This window comes from Propithecus coquereli, unplaced genomic scaffold (genome assembly GCF_000956105.1).
Source record: "Propithecus coquereli isolate 6110/MARCELLA unplaced genomic scaffold, Pcoq_1.0 Scaffold388, whole genome shotgun sequence".
Classification (NCBI taxonomy): domain Eukaryota; kingdom Metazoa; phylum Chordata; class Mammalia; order Primates; family Indriidae; genus Propithecus; species Propithecus coquereli.
In genome coordinates, this window is record NW_012149596.1 from 916,672 (window position 1) to 937,744 (window position 21,073).

At 40.8% G+C, this 21,073-nt stretch overlaps 1 protein-coding gene across 1 annotated transcript in view; it reads left to right on the top strand.

The window, feature by feature from the left end:
• Positions 1–6,902, top strand: part of ZNF157 (zinc finger protein 157) — a 36,339-nt gene extending 29,437 nt beyond the window's left edge. The window contains exons 2-4 of the mRNA XM_012652300.1: positions 4,181–4,307; positions 4,599–4,694; positions 5,568–6,902. Coding sequence (XP_012507754.1) covers positions 4,181–4,307; positions 4,599–4,694; positions 5,568–6,793 — 1,449 coding nt within the window. The 3' untranslated portion in view covers positions 6,794–6,902. The remainder of the gene's footprint in view (positions 1–4,180; positions 4,308–4,598; positions 4,695–5,567) is intronic.
• Positions 6,903–21,073: the final 14,171 nt, after the last annotated feature.

Here is a 21,073-nt window from a genome sequence, read left to right on the forward strand (position 1 = left end):
CTCAGGCTGGTTTCGAACTCCTGAGCTCAAACAATCCTCCCGCCTCGGCCTCCCAGAGAGCTAGGATTACAGGCGTGAGCCACCGCACCCGGCCTATGATTGGCTTTTATATGTTGACTTTGTATCCTGGCATCTTCCTTGGAGTTTCATGGTAGATTCCTTGGGATTTTCTACATAGATAATCATGTAGTGTGAGAATAGGAATAGTTTCTTTTCTTCTTTTCCAATCTGTTGCATGCATTTTATTTCCTTTTCTTGCCTTGATTTCACTAAGTAGGACTTCCAGCATGATTTTGAATAGGATTGGTAAAAGTGGACATCCCTTACCTTGTTTCTGATCTAATTGGGAAAGCATTTAGTCTTTTTCATTAAATATAATGTTAGAGCTAGGCAGGCGCTACTCAGGAGGTAGGTAGGAGAATCACTTCAGGCCAGGCATTTGAGACCAGCCTGGTCAACATAGCAAGAAACCATCTCTTTAAAAAATATAAAGAAAAATTAGCCAGGCACGGTGGAGGGCTCCTGTAGTCCCAGCTACTTGGGACGCTGAGGTAGGAGGATGGCTTGAGCCCAATAGCTTGAGATTACAGTGAGCTGTGATCACACCACTGTACTCCAGCCTGGGTGACAGAGTGAGATTCCATCTCTTTAAAAAAATATGTTAGATACAGGTTTTTGGTAGATGTTCTGTATGAGATCAAGAGGTCAAAGAAGTTCCCTTCTATTCCTAGTTCGATGTGAGTTTTCATTAGGAATGGATGTTAAATTTTGCCAAATACCCTTTCCATATCAATTGATAAGATCATATGGTTTTTCTTTAGTTTCTTAATATGATGAATTATATTGATTTTTTAAAATGTTGAGCCAGACTTGCATTCACTGGATAAACCTCAACTGACAGTGCTGTGTGTTTTTATATGTTGCTGGACTCGATTTGCCAGTATTTGTTGAGGCTTTTAAACTCTATGTTTATAAGGGATATTGGACTGCCATTTTCTTTTTTCTTGTCATGTCTTTGTCTTGTTTGGTAATCAGGATAATGGTGGCCTCATAAAAAGAGTTAAGAGGTAGTCTCATTTAGAAACTAGAAGAGGAGGGATTGTGTAGAATTGATGTATTCCTTAAATATTTGGTAGAATTTACCAGCGAAACCATCTAGGCCTGGGAATTTCTTTTTTGGAAGGTTTTAAACTATGAATCCAGTTTCTTTAATAGATATTCCTTTAAGTTATCCATTGCTTTTTGGGTGAGTTTTGGTATTTTGTGTATTTCATGGAATTGGTCTTTTTCATCGAAGTTGTTGAATTTATGTTCATGGTAGTCTCTTACTCTCATTTTAATGTCTGTGGTATATATAGTGATATCTCCTCTTCTACTTCTGATATTGATAATTTGTGTCTATTTTTTCCTTTGGTGGTTTGGCTAGAAGTTTATCAATTTTGTCAATCTGTTTTAAAAAATGAACTTTTGGTGTCATTGATTTATCTCTATTATTTTTCCTATTTTTAGTTTCACTGGTCTCTTATTTTTTTTAAATTTGAGACAGAGTCTCGTTCTTTTGCCTGGGCTAGAGTGCTGTGGCGTCATCATAGCTCACTGCAACTTCCAACTCCTGGGCTTAAGTGACCCTCCTGCCTTAGCCTCCCAAGTAGCTGAGAATACAGGCACACATCACCACACCTGGTTAATTTTTTCCTATTTTTTTGTAGAGGTGGAGTTTTGCTATGTTGCCCAGGCTGGTCTTGAATTCCTGGACTCAAGCGATACTCCCGCCTCAGCCTCTCCAAAGTGCTGGGATTACAGGTGTGAGCCACCATGCCTGGGCAGTCTCTTATCTGTATCATTTCCTTTCTTCTGCTTAGTTTGAGTTTAGTTTACTCCCTTCTCTAATTTTGTAAAGAATAAACTTAGATTATTGATTTCAGACCTTTTTTTTTCTTTTTTACTGTAAACATTTGTTGCTATAAATTTCCATCTCAGTACTACTTTAACCATTTCCCACAAATATTGGTATGTTGTATTTTTATTTTCTTTCAGTTCAAAATATTCCTAATTTACCTTGAGACCTCCTTTTAGAACCTTGCATTATTTAGAAATGTATTCTTTAGTTTCCAAATATTGAGGAATTTTCCAGCCATCTTTCTATTATTGATTTCTAGTTTAATTCCATTATGATCAGAGAGTATTGTTTGTTTCAGTTCTTTAAATTTGTTGAGGTTTGTTGTATGATCCACGATATGGGCTAGCTTGGTGATATCCCTTGTGTACTTGAAGAAACTATCTATTCTGTCTGGTTTTGAGCGGGGTATTTTGCAAAGTCAATTGGTTGACTGGTGGTGTTCAGTTTTTCTGTATCTTTGTTGATTTTAGTTCCTCTTATTACTGAGAGAGATCTTGAAGTCTCTAGTCATAGTTGTGGATTTGTCCAGTTCTTCTTCCAGTTCTCTTAGTTTTTCTTCATGTATTTTGAAGCTCTGTTATTAGATGCCATCTCTCCCAAACTGCATCTCCCATGGGCTCCCTGCTCCTATCCTCTGGCTGGACAGTTGGGGCTTTAGTCTCTTCACTTGGGTGCTCACAGTTTCCCAACTAGGTTTTCCCTTGGGGCCAACCACTGACAAGATAGAAAAAAAGCAATGAGTCGGGGGTCCTTCCCACATTCTTCTCACCGTTAATCTTCTGGTCAAAGAAAAGGACTCCTTTTCCTTTGAGTTTGAGGAGCCTGCTATTTCAGGGTTGTAGCTTTGGGACTGGGACTTCCTTGGGGGTAGGACTATAGGCAAAAAAGAAAAAGACAGAGGATTTCTCCCATTCTCTCCATCCCAAAATGGGGCCCCTTCTTGTTCCTGAGACCAGAAACAGGTCTTCTCTTAGCTTTTCAAGGTAAAGGAGGTAAGTGATTGTGCTCTTATCTTCTACTTTACATTGGAAATGTCACTGTTAGTTGAAACTGTCTTCTCTGTTCCTTTCCAAGACTCTATTCTGGTTTTATTCCCACCATTCAAAAATTTGCTTTGCCATAAAAATGGACAATTTTCTCTGTATATTTGGATCTTCTTTCTGAAGGCTCCCATGTATACACATTAAATAAATTTGTACCCTTCTGTTAAAAAAAATTTTTGCTTTGTAATCTTCATGGCATATTGGTGTCCCCTCAGACTCTGTACTTGGTGCTTTTCTCAAACTATCCAATTTTCTCTTTTAGCTATCCAATTTATTCTGGTGGTTTCCGCTGGTACTGAAATAATCTTGCTTCCCAAACCCTGGTCTCTCCTAACCTTCTCTCCTGAGCTTCAGCTGGACATGTTCCATAAACACTCCAAGATCTATCTCAATTTTTCCTCTGTCAACCCATTGTCTCTCCTGTTTTGCTAATCTCAATATTTGGCTCCAGCCTTAACCCAGATGCTCCTGAAGTTACCTGGGGAGCAATAGTCTGTCCCTTTCTCCCACTTGACAGTATTTATGTATTTTTTATAAATATAAATATATTGTGGATGGTCAGAAAATAGTCCAGTGGTGTATGAAATCAAGTATTTCGGAGACTGATGATCTATAGGGAAGAAAAAGTTGAGAATCCCTCTACTGTAGGGCCCCTGAATGTCTCTATAGCCCTTTATCTCATTACAGCCTGCAGCACAATTTTCTTTTCATACTGTGCCATATGTAGTTCTGTGAACTCACCATGTGTGTTTTCTGTCTTCCCATGTTTCCTCATGCTGTCACTCCATATTCATGAAGGAAATGACATTTTTTGTTGAAGGATGCAAAGCTTTGCCTCCTTAAGTGAAGTGCGGTCTGATGACACCAAGTGGGATAAAGTTCTATTTCCTGTGAATTTCGGCCCCAGTGCTCTGTCCCATGCCTAGTGTCTCTCCTGTGCATGAGCTCCTCTGGAGCAGGCCCTGTGGCATCTTCATTTTTATTTCCCTGGCAACTTGCACAGGTCCAGGCACATAATGTTGACTCAGTATTCTAGTAGTCTTTTCTTTGCGAATTAATAAATTAACATAATAGTAGGGTTCCCCCTCCCCGAAAGCATAATATCAAGCAAGACACAGAGTCAGGTATGCAGTGTAGCTCTTTCTAATCTACCATTAACAGGGCACCATTGAGACGATTCGTTCCCACACATCTTTTCCATGCAACCCATTCTGATCTTTGCAGATTGTTTTTACAGGGATCCTTGTCATTTGAGGATGTGGCTGTGGATTTCACCCGACAGGAGTGGCACAGACTGGACCCTGCTCAAAGAACCATGCATAAGGATGTGATGCTGGAGACCTACAGCAACCTGGCATCTGTGGGTGAGGATGACTGTCCCTGTAACTCCTGGGAGCATGTGTTTCCTTTCTTGGTTGCTGTAATACGTGCAGCCTCTGTAGAGTTTAATGATATTTTAGTTTCAGATTCAAGGGTCACAGATGACTGATCAGTTTAGAGCACCAGGAAGAATGTGTGTGTTCTTACTTCCCCAATGAAAGGTTTAAATGGGCCCCCTTCCTTGTGCAGCTCATGAAGATGCACCTTCCTCTTCCATCAGAGGCCCTAAAGGTCAGACAACTTGGCCCACGTCCTGTGCCATTTCCCATTAACAGGCCTCTGCGTGGCCAAACCAGAGATGATCTTCAAGTTGGAGCGAGGAGAAGAGCTGTGGATATTAGAGGAGGAATCCTCTAGCCATGGTTACTCAGGTGAGTGAGCAAGAACAGACATAAGGAAAATAGGAGAAATAAGATCCCATTAAATCAGGTCAAAGGTTATCCTTATGCAACATTTTCCAGGAATCTCTTCTTAGAGGCCCTAGCTCTTTGAAAATAAGGACAGAAGGTTTACATGCTTCAGATACCAAAATCACATAGCTTAATGTTAAACTCAAACTTCAGTGCTTTCTTCCATTTTATCTTGAGTTTTGCAAAATTATTTACTGCTCCTGTTTATCTCTGCCTCATCTTACACATTTACTCTTCCTTTCCTCCATTGTCTTGGATGCCTTGTGTTATCAGGCATTCATTCATTCATTTAGTCATCCGCAAAACTTTAAATGAGTATCACTATATGCTGCTCACATTCTAGGTGTGGGGATCCAACAGTGAATAAAATGCTATCTCTGTTCTCTTAGAGCTTGCAGTATAGTAAGGGAAAGTGACCAGAAACAAACAAATACATAATATGTTTGGTGGTGAAAAGAAAATGTAAGGTAAGAAGGATAGACTAGACTGTGATGTGCACTTTTAGGTAATATGGTCAGGGACTTTTTAGTGAGGTTAACAATAGTGCACAAACTTCAATACAGTAAGAGAGACAGAGCCATGTAGATTTTGAGTATTCTGGGCAGAGGGAACTGTAAGTACCAAGCCTAGTCTGAGTGATATGTCCTAGGACTAGCAAAGAGCCCAGGGTGAGAGGAGGGGAGAATGTTAAGAGGTCATATCAGAGAGTTATCAGGGGGCCAAATTATGTAGAGTTTTAAAGTTGTGTTAAGGAATTTAATTTTATACTGTGACAAGGGAAACTCTTTTGGGGTTTTATGTCAAAGAGTGACATGCTCTGATTTGTTTTTAAAGGGTCTCTCTCACTGCTGTGTGGCAATAGTTCTGTTGGGGATAATGTCCTCAGGCTTGATAACAACCTTCTTCAGCATCAGAAGATTCAAACTTTGGATCAAAATGTTGAATATAATGGATTTGGGAAAGACTTCCATGAGAAAACAGGCTTTGTTAGACATAAAAGAACACATATAGGAGATAAAAACTTTGAATGTCATGAATGTGGGAAAGCTTACTGCAGGAAATCAAACCTCATCGAACATCTGAGAATACACACAGGGGAGAGACCCTATGAATGCAGTGAATGTGCAAAAACCTTCAGTGCAAGATCATACCTCATTGCTCATCAGAAAACTCACACAGGGGAGAAGCCCTTTGAATGTAATGAATGTGGGAAATCTTTTGGCAGGAAGTCACAACTCATTCTACATGGGAGAACACACACAGGAGAGAGACCCTATGAATGTACTGAATGTGGGAAAACCTTTTCTGAGAAGGCAACCCTCACGATTCATCAGAGAACTCACACAGGGGAGAAACCCTATGAATGTGGTGAATGTGGGAAAACATTTCGTGTAAAGATATCCCTTACTCAACACCACAGAACTCACACAGGGGAAAAACCCTATGAATGTGGGGAATGTGGGAAAAATTTCCGTGCAAAGAAATCCCTAAATCAACATCAAAGGATTCACACAGGTGAGAAACCCTATGAGTGTGGTGAATGTGGGAAATTCTTCCGAATGAAGATGACTCTCAATAATCACCAGAGAACTCACACCGGTGAAAAGCCCTATCAGTGTAATGAATGTGGGAAGTCTTTCAGGGTGCACTCATCTCTTGGGATCCATCAGAGAATTCACACAGGAGAGAAACCTTATGAATGTAACGCGTGTGGTAATGCCTTCTATGTGAAAGCACGCCTCATTGAACATCAGAGAATGCATTCAGGAGAGAAACCCTATGAATGTAGTGAATGTGGGAAAATCTTCAGTATGAAGAAATCTCTCTGTCAACACCAGAGGACTCACACAGGAGAGAAACCTTATGAGTGTAGTGAATGTGGAAATGCTTTCTATGTGAAAGTACGCCTCATTGAACATCAACGAATTCACACAGGAGAGAGACCCTTTGAATGTCAAGAATGTGGGAAAACTTTCTGCCGGAAAGCCCACCTCACAGAACATCAGAGAACTCACATGGGTTGGCCCTTGCCTTGCACCATGGAGAAAGCCTCTCCCTGAAGACTCCCCTAAGCCACTGAATCAAGCTCCTTGGGGCATCTGATCACCAGAGCACACAAAATGTGCCTGTAACAATTTGACACCTACATTTGTGCCATAATATGTCCTGGTCCCCTTACAGGATAGCTCATTGTTGTTTTCATTTGGATTTCCCTAATTAGTGATGAGATTTAACATCTTATCTGTTGATTGGCCATTGGGTTTTTTCTTCTGTGCACTGACTGTTCATATCTTTTGCTCATTGTTTTCTAATGGGCTCTTCATCTTTTACTCTTGGTTTAAATGTTGTTTGTTTAATGTATTAGAATATAAAAATCCTTTTTTCCAGTCTTATGTGTTATAAATATCTTCTCTTGGACTGTAGGTAGTTCTTTAATTTTGTCATCTCTTTTCTCCTGCTGATGTTTTATGTTTTAGTATTATCAGTTTCAAGGTGATAATATTCTCCTATACTTTCTTCTAAAGTTAAGGTTTTCGTTTCAACATTTAGAATTTTAATCTCCCATGAAATTTTTTTGTATAGTATGAAGTCTGTAATATATAATACTATTTTTTCTTTTTAAAACTTTACATAAATGGGATTCACACTGTATTTAAAGTTCTGAAGCTTGCCTTTTTCATGTAATGTTACCTTTCTAAGATCTATCCATATTAATAAATATAGATCTGGTTTATTCATTTAGCCCTCCGTTCCCCTGGTAAAAGACATTTGTATTGTTTCTGTGTTTAGTGTCTAAACCTTTAAGTGGAACTCGTGGGTCATAGGGTTTAGGCAATGTGCCAGTTATTAAGCAACTGTGTCCCAGCTCCAAACCCACCTTTCTTGACTGTGCTTTTGTGACTCTAAAAACCACCTTTCTGGCTTGCCACCTGCTCCTTGTTGAGCCTTGCCAATAAGAGATACCAGATATGAACTTTGGAGCTGGGGAAGAAGGAACTTGCTCCTTTTTTTTTCTTTCCTATCAGCTTTCTATTCATCAGAGTGTCTGCCCAGCATTGCTTCTTCACTTGGGCAGCAGCACTTCCTTGTCATAGCAGCCATTTCATCTAGTTTACCATTTTCTAGCACTCATAGAACCAGCCTTATGGTAACCCATGCCCTCTGAGACACAAGCATCAGCTGGTTGGTGCCACCTCTTTAGAGATGAGTCCCAGTCACATGATATCCCCTTCTCCACCCTTCTAAGTTTTAAGAATTCTATCTTCCCTTTGTTACTCTAGCCCAGTTGTCTGCAGTTGCTACTTCCCTGATAACTTGAATATTCTTTTTGTCTCTTCAGTTATGTGGTTAACAACTTCATAACTAGTTAAAATTTATTTATAATAAATTCTCTCTGTTAAAGTAACTGAATGTGGTCTCCTTCTCCTGGCCGGGTCCTGATTGGTACAGAAGTTTTTCAACTTTATTAAGTATTGACTTTTTTCCCCTTCAAATTGTCTTAATTTATACTCATGAATAATTTGGGAAAGTTTTCATTTTTCCAGTCACCAGCACTTATTGCTAGTCCTTTGAATTGTTGCCAATCTGAAAGATGTGAAATGGCTTTAAGCCTTTGCCTCCATGAATGTAGTTTGTCTTTTTACTTTTTAACTCATCTTTTTTTTAACTTCAATAATATATTATGGATATTATGGTTTTCTCTAAGAAATTGTCTTCGAAAGTTAATTTTTTAATAGCAACTTTGCTCATATACATGTATATACATATGTATTTTGAAATATAATGATGTTATGGGGTTTATATATATATATATATATAAATATATTTATATGTTATATGTGTGTGTGTCAGACACACATCTTCCCACAAAACATTTTTGTTTTATGTGGGCAATATTCATTTCATTTTACCCACACATTCACCACCTTGATTGCTCTTCATTACTTTCTGCATTCTGTTTGGGATCATTTTCTTCTTTGCCTGAAGAATACTCTGTAGAGTTTCCTTTAGTAGGAGTCTGTTAATGATGAACTTCTCAGCTTTGTCAGAAAATGTTTATATTGTACCGTTTTTGGTAAGCAAATGTGAATCCTTTACCTTTAGTATTTGGTAGCACTATGCCACAGTAAATTGATGCTAAATTAAGTACTTTTTGCTTTTTTCCTGAGCATCCCATAATGATTATGATGATCTAGGGTATTTGAATTAATCATCAACTACTCTACAGTACAGCATACACTTGAATATACATATTACACCTTCTGCATGTCCTCATTCTTGTTTACTAAGTATTAGTTAAATATATCAAGATATAATCTCATCAATTCTTCCAATCTTTTTTTTTTTTTTTTTTTTGAGACAGAGTCTCACTCTGTTGCCCTGGTTAGAGTGAGTGCTGTGGCGTCAGCCTAGCTCACAGCAACCTCAAACTCCTGGGCTCAAGCAATCCTTCTGCCTCAGCCTCCCAAGTAGCTGGGACTACAGGCATGCGCCACCATGCCCGGCTAATTTTTTCTATATATTTTTAGTTGTCCAATTAATTTCTTTCTATTTTTAGTAGAGACGGGGTCTTGGTCTTGCTCAGGCTGGTCTTGAACCCCTGAGCTCAAACAATCTGCCCGCCTTGGCCTCCCAGAGTGCTAGGATTACAGGCGTGAGCCACCGCGCCCGGCCAATTCTTCCAATCTTTAGCTCGTTCAAGAAATTGAATTTGATGTTTTAAAATTTTATTATGGAGTATGACAAACATAAATAAAAGTAATCTATAATGACAGAATACAAATCAGTGTTTACCTCAGGAGTGGGAATTAACTCTTAAGGGGTAGAAGGGAACTTCCTGATGGAAATATTCTGTATCTTGATTGGAATGCGTTAATGGGTGTATACAATAGTCAGCAAATGGGTGAACTTAAGATTTGTGCATTTTATTGTATGTAAATTACATCTCAATTTAAATTTAGAAACAAACCAATAGAAAGTTACCTGTTTGCACACCAGGAGTCTGACCTAGGCTGCCTGGGAGGAAACCAGGAATTCTGACCACTGGAGCAAATGGAAGATTCTGGTAGTGGGCAACTCAGCCCTCCCAAAGATTTAGAAATTGTCTTGCCCCCTGAAAATGACCTTTTCTGAGGCCCCACTCTGGAGTGTGCTGACCTTTCATTAGCTGCCATCACTATCTGTGGTACTCCCCCCTGGCCAACACTACAGTGGAGATTTGACTTCTAATAACCTAAGTACAGTCTCTGCAGATCCACCACCATAGTGGTTTTTACCCCCATGACATGGCAGCTCAGTGTCTACCAACCTCCCATTAGCTTTCACAGCAATTTTTGACACCCCTTTAGGCCAGAGCATGATGTCTGCTGACCTTCCATTAGTTTACAACATTGTGTCACCCCTTCACTCCCAGCTTAGTGTCTAATGATCCTCCACTAAGTCAGTGTCATATCTTTTTGCCCTGCTTTAGAGTCAGCATGGTGACAGCTGAGTCATATTAGCTCACAGTCCTGTGTCTCATCATCTTCCTTTCTACCTAACGTAGTGTCTGTTGACCCCATGTTAGCCCTCACCATTTTGTCTGCTGATTCCCTGTTGGCTACTAGTATAATGTATTAGAGGTCTCATCATGGTGTCTGCACACCCTACATTAAGTCCCATCACTATGTCTGCTGATTTTTGTGTGCCACTGGTACAGTGTCTTTGCCCATGTGAACTCACAGTACGGTGGGTTCAGCAAAGCACAATTGCACCAATCTGTGTGTTGTTCCCCAATTAGCCACCAGTATGGTAACTTTGAACTCCTGAGCCCCAGCACAATGTCTTCAGAACTCACATAACTGTGTTGCTATCTTCTGATACCACATTTACTAGGTTCCAAGTTTTTTGACCTTGAGGACCCAGTGGTTTCTGCTTTCCCTAAAATAGCCCTCATCACTGTGTCTTCTGACCATACATCACAGCCCATCAGCATTCATCTGCTGACCATACATTAATGTCTTCTCATTTATTTGCCACCAGCACAGGGTATGCCCATGTTTTTTCCTTACCGTAGTCCAATCATCGTGTCTGTTGAATCCCCCTGTTAAGCACTAGTATTGTGTCAGCCCATTGAGGCCTCAGTAGAGTCTGCTGACCCCACAGTAGCCCCCATCATGGTCTCTGTTGATTTTCCATTAGCCAATAGTACAGTTTCTTCAATGCCCATCAGGACCCAGCAATGTATTTGCTGACCCTACCTTAGCTACTGTCACTCTGTCTGCTGATTCCCAAGTAGTCACGAGAGCAGAGACTGTAACCTTCATGAACTCCCAGCACAGAATCTGCTGATTCCACATTAGTCTCACCTTGCTGGTCACCTATTAGCCATGAGTAGTGTCTTTGGCCTCATAAGACCCAACCACAGTGTTTGCTGACCCTGTGTTCACCCTCATCACTGTGCCTGTTGAGCCCTTATTAGCCATGAATACAGTGTCTTTGAATGCAGTGACACCCTGGCACAGTGCATGCGATCCTGCATTGGAGCCTGTCACGGTGTATGCTAACCTTATATTAGCCTCAACACTGTGACAGCTGATGACTAGCACTAGCCACTACTATGGAATCTTTGCCTCATGTTGCTGAACCACAGTATCTTCCCACCCTATATTAGTATCATCACTATGTCTGCTAATCTTGGTCACAAGTACAGTGTCTTTGATCTTCATAAAAAAACAGCTTAGTGTCTGCTCACCCCACATTAGCCCTTAATCCCTCTGTGTTCATTAGTCATTAGCCACCACTGAAGTGGTCTTGTCTCTATCACAGTATCAGCTCATTCACTGACCCTGTCCCTGTTATGCTGATGCCTCATTGTCCCCTAGTACACTGTACTGACCTCATGAGCCCGAGCATAATGCGTGGGGTTCAGTAGAGCCTACCCTTCATGAAAGCCCATCATGGTTTCAGATGATCCTGTATTAGCCAACAGTACAGTGTCTTTGACCCCATGGGATCCCATAGCCATGTCCACTGAGGCTGTATTAGCTCCCAACACTGTGTCTGTTGAATCCTCATTAGTCATCAATATAGTGGCTTTGATCTCTGATGACACTGCACAGTTTCTGATGATCCTATATTGGGACCAGTCATTGTTCCCTGATCTCTGTATGCTGGTTTGTTGGTCGTTCTTTCAGTCCTCGCAATGGTTCCTTCAACTCTGCTGGTTCTTCAGTCCTTCAGGCTGTTTTCTTATTTTTCTGACTGTTCACTGAGCTTCAGAGACTATTCCTTGGTCTTTTTGGCTGTGGAGTCTTATCCCCTTTTCCTTGACTATCTTCCAAATACAAGAACTGTTTGTAGTCTCTCCAGATATTTGACAGTTCCACTGTTCCTCAAGTCCAGACACTGTGCCCTTATGCTTCCAGCTGTTTCCTTGTTTCTCTGGCTATTCCCTCAGCCCTAGAGATTGTTCCCCTACCTCTCTGGCTGTTGCCTAGGTATTTCTCACTGTTGCATGACATTTAGGGATGGTTTCCTCTTCCATTTGGCTCTTCTAGAGTCTCTGCCTGTCCCCTAGCTACAGGGACTGTTCTCTGGCCTCTCTGGCTATTTTGAGAGTTAACCGAAACACTGTTAACTGTTAGTCCCTGTGGCAGTTTTCTAGTGTCCTGAGATGTTTCCTCAGCCCTGTGCTATTGCCTGGAATCACAGACCGTTCCTGCTTCTAGTGGCTCCCTAATACCTGGAATAGGTTACGTCACCCTCCCAGTCATTACCTCAATCCTGGCTACGTTCAGATTTCCTCCTGCCTATTTTCTGGCCTCTCCAACTATTTCTCAACCACGAAAACTGCTGTATACCTTAGTTGGGGGCATTGAACAGCAAGTGGGAATTGCAGACTGCAGAGGAAGCACCTTCCTTCCAGGTAGATCTGTGGCTGCCATGGGGAAGCAATCCCTGCGGAGAGGTTGCCTGCTTCCGAGCCCTGGCGTGGCCTCCTGGTAGGATGTCTGTAGCCCTAGAGTTGCTACATTTGCTCCCATCACCCTTCTAGAAAATTCGTTAAAGTGAACACTTTCAGCATTCAGTTTGTGTATGAATCTCTGGGAGAGACTATGACAGCTGAGAGGAAGCATGTGGGGGTCACAGCCACGTGAGGTGTGCAGCATGGGGCCCAGCTCAGTGGGTAACCTGGGGACTGGCCCTTCCCTCAATTGAGCCTCAGTCATTCTCCCTAAAAATGGGCATCACAGTCTCTACCCAGAATTCTCCAGAGTTCTATACTTGGGTTGAGGGTGATTATGGGATATCTTTGCTCCTTGGGTATTTTTCAGGTCAAAACACAAAACCCCCATGATAATAACTTAATGTGCAATATTACTAACAGTGATTTAATTTCTAGACAGGCAGTGTCGTGTAATGGTTAAGACCATGAATGCTGCAGCCAGATCTGTATTCAAATCCTAGCCCTTAATGGTTTCATGGATACAACACCAAAAGCACACATAAAAAATCTTACAATTCAATAAGAAAACATAAATGACCCAACTAAAAAATGGGCAAAGGGTCTGAATAGACATTTCTCCAAAGACATACAAATACCCAATAAGCACATGAAAAGCTGTTCAACACCATTAGCCATCAGGGAAATGGAAACATCAAAACGACGAGATACCACTTCACACCCACTAGGATGGCTAGAATCCAAAAGACAGACGATAAGAAGTGTTGGAGAGGATGTGGACAAATTGGAACCCTCTTGCTGGTGGGATTTAAAATGGCACAGCCACTTTGGAACAGTTTGGCAGTTTCTCAAAATGTTAAACACAGGCACCATGTGATTTCATTCTTGGGTATCTACCTGAGACAAAGGACAACATAATGTCCACACAAAAACTTGTACCCAGATGTTCACAACAGTATTATTTATAGTTACCAAAAAGTGGAAACAACCTAAATGTCCATCAGCTGATGAATGGATAAACAAAATGTAGTATACCTGAAAAATGAAATGTCACTCAGTAATAAAAAGGAGTGAGGTACTGATACATGCTGTGACGTGGATGAACTTTGAAAACATGTTAAATGAAAGAAGCCAGTCAGAAAAGACCACATATGGTATTATTCCATTTATATGAAATGTCCAGAATAGGCAAAACCATGGAGACAAAAGGTAAATTAGTGGTTGTCTAGGACCGGGGTGGAGGGAGGTGGTAGAAATGGAGAATGACTGCTAACAGGTATGGGGTTTCTTTGGGGGGGCGATGAAAATATTCTAAAATTCTATTGTGATGTTGCACAACTCTGCGAATGTACTAAAGCTAATTTAATTGTTATGTTAAATGGGTGAATTCTATTGTATGTATGTGAATTACATCTCAATAAAGTTATTTAAAAAAATTATAAAAATAAAGATTTGAATTAGGTCAGTATTTTTAAAATTTGAGTCTTTGTAGTATTATTTTTAAGAAAAAATTTTATTTGGCGCCTGTCTAAAATTTTGGGGGAAAATCCTGCCCCTGCTTTGACCCAGCTGTATGTCTTTGGGGAAATGATAGTACCCCTCTATGCTTCAGTTTCTGCATCTGTAAAATGGGGATAAAAACAATACCTAATTCGCAGTGACAAAGAAGTCATATATGTAAAGTGCTTAGAATAGTGGCAGCTCTCTGTATTAGTTTTTATTAGTAGTAGTAATAGCAAATATAATTTAACTTATAACTTAGTAGTGATACATCTTATCAGTAATGATTATTTACAATATTATAAATATTTAATATTAGTGATAATTTACAATATTGGAAATAATACATAATATTAGTGACAATAATGTCATGCATGCTGGCAACTTTAACTCATTCTCACAATATCTTCCAAAGATGTCACAAATATAATATGCTCATTTGTAATGTTTTTCTTCTTATTATGATGCTTGTACACTAATTTCTAGTGAGCAAATCCCTCGCTGACAAATATCAACACTTCCTGTTCCTATTTCCAAGTAGAGTCACATTCTAAAGTACTAGGGGTTAGGACTTCAGCACATCTTTTGGGGGACACAATTCAACCCATAACAGATCCCCACGATGCATTCCTCGCTGGACAAATCCCCAGGTTTAAAAATCTCTACTGTTGCCAAGACTATAGACGACAAATGCCTGAGCCCTTGGTAAATAATTCCCTTGAAAAGTCCCCTCTCTTCAATGTGGTATATGTCCTCTTTCACGAATGCTCTGCTGGCAAATACTGCTATATTAGTTTTCTATGGCTGCATAGCAAGTTACCACAAACTTAGCAGCTTAAAACAATACCCATTTATTATCTCACAGTTCTGTGGGTCAGAAGTCCAGGTGGGCTTGGCCAGGTTCTCTGCCTAATGGTCTCACAAGGCAGACATCAAAGTGTTGGCTACACCGGACTCTTATCTGGAAGTTCTTGGGAAGAACCCACTTTTAACCTTATTCAGGTTACTAGCAGATTTCGGCTCTTTGCAGTTGTAGGAATGAGGTCCCCATTTCCTTGCTGGCTGTCAGCCAGTGGCTGCTTTCTGCATTTCTCACAATGTGGGCCATCTGATCGTCAAAGCCAACTAGGATGTGTTAAATGCTTCTCACACTTCCAATCTCTCTGAGTTCCTGCTCTGCCACCAGCAGGAGAAAACTGCCTTTTTGAAGGGCTCATGTGCTTAAATTAGGCTCACCTGAATAATCTCCCTATTTTGAGGTCAACTGATTAGTAACCGTAATTATTTCTGCAAGCTCCCTTTCACTATTTAATGTAATGTAATCACAGAGGGATAGCCCATCATATTCACAGCTTCTTCCTACATTCAAGGAGTTTATACAAGGGCAAGGGATATGGGGGGGTCATTCTTAGAATTCTGCCTGCTGCAACCATTTTTGAGCTATCTCCTTTGTCATGAATATCCCACTGGCATATCCCCATTGATGATGCCCATTGGCAAATCTCCCTTTTTGTAGATACTTACCCATTGGCAAATCTTTTATTCATGAACCTGTTGGGAGAAAAAAAACACCCCATTCAAAAATACCCATCAAAACATCCCATATGTGACCCTTCCTGACAAATCTCCCCATTCAGAAATAAACATCATTGACATATCACCCATAGATGTCTCCCATTGAAACATCTTATTCATAAACACCCATTGGCATTTTTTTTCTTTTTTACTATTTTTTCTTACAGAGACAGGGTTTCACTGTGTTGCCCAGGCTGGAGTGCAGTGGCTATTCACAGGTGCGTTTCCACTACAGGTTAGCATGGGAGTTTTGGCCTGCTCTGTTTCTGACCTGGGCTGGTTCACCCACCTTAGGCAACCTGGTGGTCCCCTACTCCCAGGAGGTTACCATATAGCTGCTGAACTTAGTGCAGACTCTCGATTGGCATAGCACACTACAGTCCAGAACTCCTGGGATCGAGCAATCTTCCCACCTCAGTCTCCCGAGTACCTGGGACTACAGGCACTTGCCACCACACCTGGCCCATTGGTATATTTATTATTTGCAATTCCTGTTGAAAATATCTTTTTGTAAATATCCCCCATAATACTGTCTTAGTCTGTTTAGGCTGCTATAACAAAATACCATAAACTGGGTAGCTTATAAACGGCAGAAATTTATTCCTCACAGTTCTGGAGGTTAGGAGGTCCAAAATCAAGGCACCGGCAGATTCTTTGTCCAGTGAGTGAGGGCCCATTTCCTGACGACTTCTCAATGTGTCTTCACATGACAGAAGGGCAAGGCAACTCTCTGGGGCCTCTTTTTAAAGGGCACTAATCCCATCATGAGGGCTTTGCCCTCATTACCTAATCACCTCCCAAAGGCCCCACCTCCTTAAATATCATCACATTGGGGATTAGGAATTTGGGGGGATGCAAACATTCAGACCATAGCAAATACTCACTCCATTGTTGTTGCCTATTGAAAATCTCTGTATTCTTAAATAGCCACCTGATGGCATAACGCATTTATGATCTTTGATGACAAGGCATTATTTTTAAAACACCTGCCTATTGGCATATCTCCTATTGCCCAGCTCAGTTTAGAAATATACCCATTGTAAATACCCCTATTGGCATATATCCCATTAACAACACCTATTGTGTATCTCCTCATTCACATATCCACTTATCAATATATCTCTGATAGGTGACTTCACATTGACCAGGATCTATGTTCATAAATACTCCCTCCCCCAGTATAACTTCACTGATGGTCACTAGTGGCAAATCTCTATTCTTAAGTACTCATCAATGGGCATAGCTCTCATTGACAACCCAATTTAAAAATCCCCTGATTTGAAAATACCAGCTATTGGAATTTTTTACACTGAAAATCCTAGTTAATCATATTCATAAATTTTTACCTATTGGAGAGTATATGTCATTGACAGCCTACATTGACATATCTCCCCTTTCTTAAATACTTACCCCTCAATATATCCCACACTCATGAGCAGTTGGCAGAAGTTCCCCATTCATAGATATGGGTTCATTATCATACTTGTCTCTAACAAATCCAGGTGACAATAGCCCCCATTCATATAAAGCACACCAGCTTGGCTATATCTCTCATTGATGACCTCTGTTGACAAATCTCCACATTTACAAACTCCTGCCTGTGACTTCTTCCAGCAAAGATTGAGTCACAGGAATTAGATTTACAATCCTGCCTGGAACAACAAACCAGACAAAATACATGAATAAAATGGTTTTCAAGGCACTGGATGTCGGTGATCCCTGAGAAAAGGGAAATAAATGAGGTGAGCCCTATAACTGCTCCAGCGTACTTCCTTGAGAGAATTTCCAGGGTACTGCACAGAGAGGCAGAACTGAAGAAGAGGCTGGTGAATTTCCTGAGCAGAGGAGACCGAGCTGGGAGTCTAGGGAGAACAGGAAGCTAGAGTTCATAGGACACACCACCAGAGAGGAGAAAACTGCACAAAGAGAAGACCCAGGTGATCTGCCAAGCATTCTTCTTCCTTCTTGAGTATTTGATAAAGTACTGCTCAGCATGTGTGCGTGGCCAGGGAAAGAATCATCTGAAAGGTTAAGAGGAAATGGTGCCTGATGCTCACACAGGACTGGGAATAGTGCTTGTTTTTACCAGCATGACTAGAGAAACAGGGTATTAGGTAGAGAACTCAGGAAGGTATTGCCTCAGTAGAGGGGAATAATTAGACTTAGGCTGAGCACAGGCATACCTAAAAAATTATAAAAGCAGGACCCATAAAGGTCAAACTGTTTCCAAGTAACTTAACTGTGTCCCAGAACAAAACTCAAGATAATTTATAGGAATGCTTAATATTCAGCACCCAACAAGGTAAAAAATCACAATGTCTGACATTCAATCAAATATTACCAGGCATGCAGAGAGGTAGGAAAACAGGACACGTATGAGAATAATCAGTCAACCAATAAATCAACCCAGAACTGACATAGATGTTAGAATTAGCAGGCAAGATATTAAAAGAGTTATTATAATTGTACTCTATATGCTCACAAAGTAGAGACATGGTAAATATAAAAAAGAACCAAATCAACTTTATTTGACTTCCACTTCTGGGAAAATGAAGTGGATGCACTTTTCCCTAAGCCCTGGAAATGATGTTTATAAAACAAACATAAGAAGACTCTGAAAAGTGGAGTGAAGAAGGGAGCCTGGCTAGGGACCCCAGGTCCCAAAGAAAGAACACAGTGGTGTTCTGTGTTTTCTTTTTGCCTCATATATCCCAAACTACATGCTGGAGAAATTGGCAACCTGTAAATGCCAGTGGGTCCAGGCCAAAAAAAATGCCCCAACAAAAGCTTGCTCTCTCTTGTCAAAGGATTCAGAAATGGGCAACCTAGCAGGACAGTAAACTTTTAGTAAATAGCTGCTTTACTGCAACCAAACAGCATAGGAAAAAATGTAGCCCAACTCTCATCCACAACAACAAATGCCAGATGGAGACGTTATATTTTCACCCTCGACAGGCTGTAAAGTCATGCCAACCCCCTGCCAGGGTGGTGTCAGAAAAAACTGACTGGGGAGCTGAGACTTTGTCCCCAGTGGGTACTGACAAGCCCTCCCTCAAATAGTGTCAGTGGAGACCATGCGAGGAGCCTGGACTTTCTCTTACACATGGTAGTATCAAGGCACTTTCCTTTTCCCCTCAGGGTGGTGTCGTTGGGGGCCACGTGGAGAGCAGTAAGGAGGTACTGCTATTCCTCCCAGGGAGGGAAATATCAGTGGAGGCCTACTGGGGTATGGAACTCCCAGCCCCACCCCACAGTAGCAAGGAGCTTCTCCCCTCTGTTATCAACAGGGGCCAACCAGGGATCCTGGACTCCTCCCCATGCCTCTTATTAACAAGCCTGCACCCTCCTCCCCCTGCCCCTGCTGGAGCAGTGTCCAAAAAAAGCCAGCTGAAAAAGAAAGCTTAAATAGAAACCAGAGTCTCATAACATATCTAAAGTGTTCAGCTTTCAATTGAAAATCACTTGTCATATCAAAAACTAGGAAGATACCAAATTGAATGAAAAAAGACAACACATGTGAACACCAAGATGACAGAGATGTCAGAATTATCTGACAAAGACTTTGAAGCAGGCATAATATTATGCCTCAATGAGAAATTATGATCATACTTGAAACAAATGACAAAATAGTCTCAGCAAAGAAATAGAAAGTCTCAGCAAAGATATAGAAGATATAAATAAAAAACAAATGGAAATTTAGAACTGAAAAATATAACCAAAATAAAATACTCAAAAGATGGGCTTAATGGAGGGATAAATGAAAGAATCAGTGAATTTGGAATATACAATAGAAATTACCCAAGTTGAACAACAGAAAATAGAATTTTTAAAATGAATGGATCCTCATGGACTCATGGGACTTTAACAAAACATTTTAGTCATCAGAGTCCTGGAGGAGAAGACGAAGAAGGCATGACTGAAGAACTACTCGAAGAAATAATTGCCGGGAACCTCCTAAATTTGGTAAAGACAAACCTACAGATTCAAGAAGCTCAGTGATTATCTGGAAATGTATTTATTTTCCCTTCATTTTTAAAAGGTAGATTTGATGGACGAAAGATTCTTGGTTGACAGTTTTTTTTTTTCTTTCAACACCTTGAATGTGTCATTCTACTGCTTTCTGGCTTTCATTGTTTCCGAAGAGGAATGAGTTGTTAGTGTTATTGGTATTCTCGTCTAAGTGATGAGTCATTTTTCTCTCGTTGCTTTCAAGACTTTCTCTTTGCATTTGCTTTCCAGCATTTTTACTATGATGGGTCTGGGTGTGGATCATGCGGATATCTGCATTTATCCTACTTGGAGTTCGTTGAGCTTCTTGCGTGTGTAGATTAATGGTTTTAAGCAAATTTGGAGAGGCTACAGATGGGTCCTGACAGGAATAGACAGTTCGGACTGAGCTATGCATCCCCATTGGTACATGCTCAGAGTACTATGAAAAGACCAGAAAAGAAGATATCGTATCAATTTGGACCACCAAGTTACATTCCTTCAGACCAAGGAACACAACTGTATTAATTTGCTCAGGTGCCATAATAGAATGCCACAGACTGGGTGGCCTCAACAACCAAAATTTATTTTCTCACAGTTCTGGAAGCTGGAAGTCCAATATCAAGGGTGCTGGAAGGGTTGGTTTCTGGTGAGGACTCTTCCCTTGGCTTGCAGATGGCCACATCTCGCTGTGTCCTCCCATGGCCTTTTCTCTGTGCACACACAATCCTGGGGTCTCTTCTTCTTATAAGGACACCAGTCCTATTAGATTAGAGCCCTGCCCTTTTGACCTCATTTAACCCTAATTACCTCCTTAAAGGCTCTATTTCCAAATACAGCCACATTGGGTGTTAGAGCTTCAACATATGAATTTAAAAGGAACGCAATTCAGTCCATAACAACAACCCTTAGTGTCCAACAATGGGCAAAGAGATATTCTCAGAGTAGTGGTTTGATAGAGAATTTTAACAGGTAATTGAAACATTTGTTGTCTGAAACTGGGGGAGATAGAAATACGAAGAACTAACTTAAATACCTTCACAAGTGTGCACTCACCATCAACATGAGGAGGGCCAAAGAAGGTCTCCACTAGATAGATTCCTTCACTTCTCAGAAGGATCTGTGGAAGAGGAGGTGAGAGTGGATGCTGGTTCAACTATACAGTTTCCTTCCACATCACCTCAACTTTCTGCTTTTCCCTACCTGGTGCAGTGGTCCGAGGACCAGGGCTCTGACTGTAGCTTCCAGAAGCAGGGATGATCCCTAAGCAAGAAACTTTAACTGGGGCTGGGCGCGGTGGCTCACGCCTGTAATCCTAGCACTCTGGGAGGCC